We start from the raw sequence: 5,630 nt of genomic DNA on the forward strand, positions 1-5,630 counted from the left end.
ATATCTTAAATAGTGTCCTGTGACTTGGTATAGTGAATATATCCCGTTGGTGCTTAATAATAATCGACTAGAAAATATATTTTAATATATAAGCGAAGCATAATAAACAAGCATTACAGCCACAGTTCCAAAGTGCAAAACGTAATTTATTTTTATTTTTATATTTTGCTTTAATATCGTGTAAAGAAATCAAATTGGCTATAACACGAAAAAGGACACAAGTGTTGCGAGGGCATGTTTAGTGTGATCGAAAGTGCGGTTAAGTGTCGTCTATGGCCGAATCCGTTAACAGTCAATCGCTCTCTGCAGTGACGGAGGGGCACGACGACAGTACCACCGTAGCTACCACGGCGCCAGCAACAATAACAACCGCAACTAAAGCACGTCGTAGCAGACAACTGAAGCAAAAGCAACGTTCAACACAACAAACAGAATATAATCGTCGTAAACAAATCAAATTACAACAATTCGCCAATAAAAATAACAAACAACAACAGCAACTTACAACCAGTAGTGCCGGAAGTGGTAGTGGCAGTGATATCGCTACTACAATAGCGCAACAACATTTAAAAAATAAAACTACATCTAGTGTGAGTAGTTCAAATAAACGCATTTCCACCAAAAGTCGAGCAAAAGCAGCAGCAGGAACTATAACTGGAGCAGTGCATAACAGCAGTCAGAGTAGCAGCTTTACCGGAAAGCGATCGTCATCACGAGGAGCCATCAATAACAGTACTGCTGGAGTCGAAGCCGCTTCTTCCAGTGCAATAAGTGCTACACGAAGTGACCGCAAACGCCACCACGATCAACAACAGCTGAAGTCCACAACAGTTGCGGCAACAGCGACATCTTCATTACAACAAAAGAGCAATAACGGTAAGATGGGGGCTTGTGTTGGTTTGACAATTGGGATAGGTATTAACATTGTAGTAACATTGTAAATATATTATTTCACGGAAGAATCTGGTAGAGTAACAAGGTCGGTATAATTAAGATGTAAGATCTAAAGAAAACTTTTGACTAACAAGCATTTTTATAACAGTAGTTGCCATTTGAGCACATTATCAATTCACAATTGTCAAACCTTCTAGGGCTACTATTTAAACTAACACATTTTTTTTGGTGTTTTAATTTAATTTTGGAATTATTTGAAAATAACCCCGATTACGAATCGTTCGGCAGATTCAAGTTCACCACTTAAGAAGCGCCGTTATCATACTACTAACATATCTGCTAGCACATCAACAACAACAACTGCGCAAAACAAAAACTCTATAGCGCCAGCTACATCAACAGAGGACTTAGGACCTGGTTTTAATTCGGGCGATTGTGTTGCACAGCGCACTCGCTCTAAGACACTTACCACAGAAGACGCACAGAAGCTTGTTAGTACCACTAGCAATCGAAGCAATAGACATTCATTTCCACTTGTATCGGCAAAGAAGCATACACGTCGCAGTGGGGGTAAAAATAGCGAAATTGTCTTTAACAAAAGTAATCATATAAGCAGTCAACACATTGAGTCAGTGTCTACAGCAACAACAGCAACAGGAACGCAACAGAGCACCTTTAGTGTGAGCAGTAGCAGCGGTGGCAGTAGCACCAGCACCGACCATTCAAAAAGTAACTTACTAAATTATTTTCGAAAAACACGTAAAATCAGTCACAGTCGTACTGCAGCGCCCATCAAACGAGGAACAGCACACTTCGCAGACGACAGTGCCGATAATAGCAGCGATAACAACCAGCAACACCAAGAGAAAAAAAATCGTAAGCTCAACACAACCGCCGAGGGAAAGAACAGCCGAACAAATTCAAGGCAAAGTAAAAGTCTTCAAAACAGTAGCGCCAATACCACAACAGCAACGTCGTCTGGCTCTCGTAAAAGTGAATGTAGTAGTGGTGATAAGAGGCAACAACAAAATCAACAGCACAACACTCGCACTTTCTTATCAGTTGTAGGCAGTCGAATAAAATTAAATACGAAGTCACCATCAACAAGTGGAACCGTAGACACAACAAACACAAATTCTCTACAAAATCAGAGCGCCGCACCATCAGCCACAGCTGTAGCTAGTAACGCAGAAGGAGCAGGACCGTCGAGTAGTCGAACAACGACCGTTACTGGTGCTTTACCTAACGTCGACAGATATTGTAAATATCGTAAGAGTTTACGCAACTATCATCAGCTGATTTCGTTTGTAAACGAAACAAACACTGGTATTGGCAATTCGTCTACCGCAAGCAACGCTTCAAACGCATCGAATACAAATTTAAACAGCGGGAACGTTTCAAACGACGAGGGTGTATTTGCTCTTGGTGCCATTAGCACCGGCGAAGTAGAGGAGAACGAAAACTCTGACGATAACGTTGATACCTACGACGACGATAACGAGGCGGTTGATCTAGAGGACGATTCGATTTTAGCTGAAGGTGACGTTGTTATACGTGGCGACGGCGACGACGACGAAGACGAGGAAGAAGAAGAAGACGTCGACGACGAAGACGACGATATCGACGACGAAGAGGAGGAAGACGACGACGATATCGTTGAAGAAGAGGAAGAGGACGAAGAACTAGCCACAGAGGATTCTGAGGAAGCTGTTGAAGGTGAGTTTTTCTTCAGAGTTTTTGATGGAATACAAAATTCAATACTAAAAACAAATATTCAAAACAAGCCAGAAACAAAGGATATGATAAATGCGCACTAAACAAAATGTGCTGCATTTTTACAAAACATAATAATCAGCTTGATAAATATGAATTGGCCTTAGTTTTATTTGTTTTTGTAAATTGGCTACTACAATCATAATAACAACAATTACATATATAAACGATGTACAGCGACTTATTTTTAGCCTTTGATACGTAGCTAAATTGTTTGAACTTTTTTATAAATCGTGTATATGTATGTACATACATATGTTCCGAGTATGTAGAATGCGAAAGTGCAAACATAAATTTATTTGTTTATTATGGTTGCGGTTACAAAATGAGAGTTTGGCTGCTAAGTGCTTGTTAAATTGCCACCGCTCACATATGCGAAATTGGAATAAATGTTTCTATATTCAGTTACACGAAAAAAAAACCTTCGGTTGCCCCAAAGCTATAATTCCCTTCACAACTAAAAAAAAAATGCCATACAAGAATTTGATTTTGATCGGTCATTTTGTATAACAGCTATATGCTATAGAGGTCCAAACTGAACTTTTATTCGGAGACTTTTCGTTGCCATGGATAATAATCCATGTCATGCATTTCGTGAAGATATGTATATCGTCAATTAAAATAGTTTTCCATATAACAGCTTTATTTTGAACGTTGAGTTTGTTTGGCAGGATCGGCAGTTCCGACATATGAGCAGCTCTTTATGTAGAAAAAGATAAAAATGGAAAAGTGAAAAATTTAATTTTTTAAATAAATTTTACTTTATTAAATAATCACTATATGATGAACGAAAATAATAATTACTTTATTCATTTTATTTCCATAAATTCTTGCTTAAGAGAATATAATGCAATAAGCAATGCTTGGCGATCTTACCAAAATTCTCATTTTGTTTTTCTATAAACATATATGTACGTGTTTGTATATGTACATGCATATGTACATAAACATTTAAATTGTAAATATATTTTAGTGAATAGAATTATGCACAAACGTACATACCTACATATATAAATACAACGATTTCATACACTAATGTACATATTAGATTATGATATTCATGACTCCGAACAAGCTACCATAAAAAGTGAAACTTTCAAAAATTGGGAAATATTGTGCTGTCACCTTTTAACAGGCCTGAGCTGCTATTTATGAGAAGATAATACATTTATATACTTGAGTGAACTCTTAATATATTCAATGTTTACTAACCAATGCTATCAATTAATTATTAATCATTTGTTATGCACCTTTACTTACTGACACTTAACCTGTGCTTTTGTCCATAAATTATCATGGTTAATTATCTAAATACTCTTACTATCAAAGACAAGTGGACGGGCCCACTCTTGTCGGAGGGAATTTTCTTTTTAATTTTTTGTTTATATGTATTTCATTATCTGTTCTTATAACATATGTTAAATATACCCATGTATAAGTCACAATGTTTGAGACTAGTTATATACCAGACATTACTCGCTTTGTTTACGAAGCAAAGGAGGCATAGAAGGTAGGTTAATTTTCAAAGCACTGCTTTCTAAATACAAATCACTGTTAGCGAGCGGAGGTGGCAGCTCTGGCAGATGACAACAACGATGGCGATGAACCAGCTCATATATTTTTAGGAGAATCACAAAATGCAATAGAAAGCGTTATTTCTTTTTTATCCTTATCAGTAGCACTACAAAAATATTTGATACGTGTCGAAAAAAGAAAGCACAGTGAGTGGATTAGCCAACTGAAATATTTCAAAATTGATTTCAAGGAAGAAAGAACATGCTCGTATAGTTTGAAATGCTACTATGCAGTGCTGTAGAGAACAATTAAAGGGCATAAATAATAACAATAATATAAGGAAATAAAATACAAGAAGAGGAGCGCAGAGTAAAAGGGGTTAATAATGCAGAGGCGAGGCATTACGTCACGCAGACAAATGTGATTTAAAAACAATATATATATATATATATATATATATGTATGTATATTCTCCAAAATATAATAAGAGTACTTATGTACATTTAATTTAACAAAAAATCGAACTCAAAGGGTTAATTTTTGCACGTTGCTGTTGTTGCAGTTGTAGTTGTTGAAGAGAGTATTACTTGGTGTTGTCTTTTTAAACTATAATTTGCTTACGTTTTCTGTTTTCGTACGTTAAATAATTGAATTTTGTACTTATTATTATTATTGTTTTTAACCAAAAATTTCAAATTTAAAAATAACGAAATTTTATTTAAACAAAAAAAATATTAATAAGCTATAAATACGTACATTAATCATTCGGCGTTAAAAATTGTCATCTGTTGTTGTGAATGATGATGATGATGATGTTGTTGTTGTTGTTGTCTTCGACGACGTGTTCAGCGATTCCAGCACCTACAGTCTTGAGTGTTACAACATTTTGTAATCGAAGCACTTAAGCACAAAATAACAATATCAACAACAACAACTCAACGGGTGTATACAAAGAAACTTATAAGCTAAATTTATACAAATTGCTGTGTAAAGAATTAATTGTGTATTGCGTCAAGGAAAATCAGCAAGCATATCATATGTATGTAACTACAGTTAGTCCTGAGCAGGTGTGCGAAAGTGAGTGTAAACGAAGTACACCGGAGGAGCAGATATTTCTTAAACATCTATTTGTTTGGTTGTGACGCGGTCGCGGACGCGCGTGACAGCAACAACAACATCATCGTCGTCGTTGTCACAAAGCAGCAGCAATTAAGCGCCAATCCATCGATTGATTTCATCTTCACTGATTCGTCATCAGCCAATGTTTAAAGCCCACAACTTACCAGCCACCACAGTCACCAACAACACCTTCATTCTCGTTAATTCATTAGCAGATTTCCATAATAATACCAGAATAATAGATCAAACTCGTTACTTTCACTCAGGAAATAAATTAAAATTTAATTATATACAAAATAAAATAAACAAAAAAAAAAAAAAAAAAAAAA

The 5,630-nt window shown here is 36.0% G+C and overlaps 2 protein-coding genes across 2 annotated transcripts in view; both read left to right on the plus strand.

Moving 5' to 3' along the window:
- Positions 1 to 272: 272 nt before the first annotated feature.
- On the plus strand, positions 273 to 2,343 carry LOC108970264 (mucin-5AC-like). Its single transcript, XM_018935549.1, has 3 exons — positions 273 to 876; positions 1,183 to 2,220; positions 2,330 to 2,343. The coding sequence occupies exons 1-3, from the start codon at positions 273 to 275 to the stop codon at positions 2,341 to 2,343; spliced, it is 1,656 nt and encodes a 551-aa protein (XP_018791094.1).
- A 129-nt stretch (positions 2,344 to 2,472) lies between these two features.
- LOC108970273 (E3 ubiquitin-protein ligase TRIP12) overlaps positions 2,473 to 5,630 on the plus strand; it is a gene marked incomplete at its 5' end in the record, with an annotated part of 16,246 nt that continues 13,088 nt past the window's right edge. The window contains 1 exon segment of the mRNA XM_018935560.1: positions 2,473 to 2,610. Within this exon segment, the coding sequence (XP_018791105.1) occupies positions 2,473 to 2,610 (138 nt within the window).

The sequence above is a fragment of the Bactrocera latifrons genome, unplaced genomic scaffold (genome assembly GCF_001853355.1).
Source record: "Bactrocera latifrons isolate USDA-ARS-PBARC rearing strain unplaced genomic scaffold, ASM185335v1 scaffold_295, whole genome shotgun sequence".
NCBI lineage: Eukaryota > Metazoa > Arthropoda > Insecta > Diptera > Tephritidae > Bactrocera > Bactrocera latifrons.